Raw genomic sequence first — 1,566 nt, forward strand, 5'->3', positions numbered from 1 at the left:
CAGCAACAACAGGCTACAAAACACAATATGGGTGGAAGGAGACCAACCAGGACGATTGGTATGACACCGGAAGAAGAAAAAAGACGACAGATTAGACGAGAAAGAAATAAAATGGCAGCTGCCAGGTGTCGCAAGCGAAGAATGGATCATACAAATGCCCTTTTAGAAGTAAGCGACAATTTTTTGATGTGTCTTTTCTTCTTTTCATTCATCGTTTAGCTTTGTTTTTTTAACTTTTTGAAGCATGAATTATACGTTGTTAAATATTTTGTTTACAACACCTTAAATAATTAAAATTGATACACACCTATCTAGTAACTTGTTTTAACTATTTTATGCATATTTGAAAAGGTAGTTAATAATAAAAATGTTTTGAAGATAACGTGAACCCCTTTCGTTGAATTGTAACAATTCTGCACATATGCTTCAAATAGTAAACAAATGAATCATCCGTTAGTATCAAAATGATCGGTTCTATCGATTACCATTTCCACGAAGGGAATTTTATCATCGATCCCTTCTTCTTACGATACACTTGATTCGACGACTCTCCAAAGAATGAATTTCAAATTAAGAACGATATAAAATATATCTTTTTTACGTTCTAGATAGTAACAGCATTATCGTCCCTACCGGTATGATCCAACATCCTCGTAGCGATACCGTATATAGATAAAAAAAAAACTGTTACTATCGTATTACGAGAGTCGAAGAAAAAGATTGTTTATAAAAGAGAAGGAGGTGAAAAGAAATAAAGAAGGGATCGATGATAAAAAGAAAAGAAAAATGATGAGAATAAATTAAAGAAGAAAAAGAAAGTATCATCATCCTGTTTCGTGTTCACAGGAAACGGAGGGCTTGGAACAGAAAAAGCAGAGCTTGCAAGACGAGATACATCAATTGCAGCAGACCAAAGACGAGTTAGAATTCATTTTGGAAGCACACAGAGCCGTTTGTCGTTTACGTTCGTCCTCGCCACTCGACGTGAAGCCTGTGATAAAGCCGGAAATCCCGCTGGAGGATCAATTCGCTGAACCACCAACAACGAAACGCGACACATTGACGTCAGCAAGACCGAGCAGACCAAATTCACTACCGGTCGGTTTTGACAATAACAACAGACCAAATTCCTTGTCGTTCTTTAACGAACCAGTATCAATACCAAAGGATAACAATAGACCAGATTCGTTGAATTTTAAAACGGTTGAAACACCGGCATTCATGAAACCATCCCTTGACGTTGCTGGTATGCCAATAACAACTCCAACAAGTGGTATACCATTCAATTTCGATTCCCTGATGGAAGGTGGGACAGGATTAACACCGGTATCAACACCTCTCATACCATCCTGCTCTACGCAACAAAGGAACAATTTATCCGCGGTTGATCTTAGCTCTCCTGACGCCAATCCACCTAAATTGGTCAGCTTGTGACGCCAAGATGACGTTATGAAATATGAATCGAATGAGTATGTTACAGAATGATTCAAATCTTGGTCTGCGATGATGAGTCAACTATAGATATTCTCTTGTCATTTCGAAAGATATGATATATATATATATATA

At 37.4% G+C, this 1,566-nt stretch overlaps 1 protein-coding gene across 1 annotated transcript; it reads left to right on the forward strand.

Moving 5' to 3' along the window:
• On the forward strand, positions 1-1,455 carry LOC122513766 (transcription factor kayak-like; the record flags this gene model as incomplete). The annotated part of the gene is given in 2 exon segments (XM_043630242.1): positions 1-168; positions 847-1,455. Coding segments are annotated over 2 exon segments (756 nt in total), but the record flags the coding sequence as incomplete, so codon positions are not given.
• Between the last annotated feature and the right edge of the window lie 111 nt (positions 1,456-1,566).

Source organism: Polistes fuscatus, unplaced genomic scaffold, assembly GCF_010416935.1.
Source record: "Polistes fuscatus isolate 324 unplaced genomic scaffold, CU_Pfus_HIC Scaffold1, whole genome shotgun sequence".
Taxonomy (NCBI): Eukaryota; Metazoa; Arthropoda; class Insecta; order Hymenoptera; family Vespidae; genus Polistes; species Polistes fuscatus.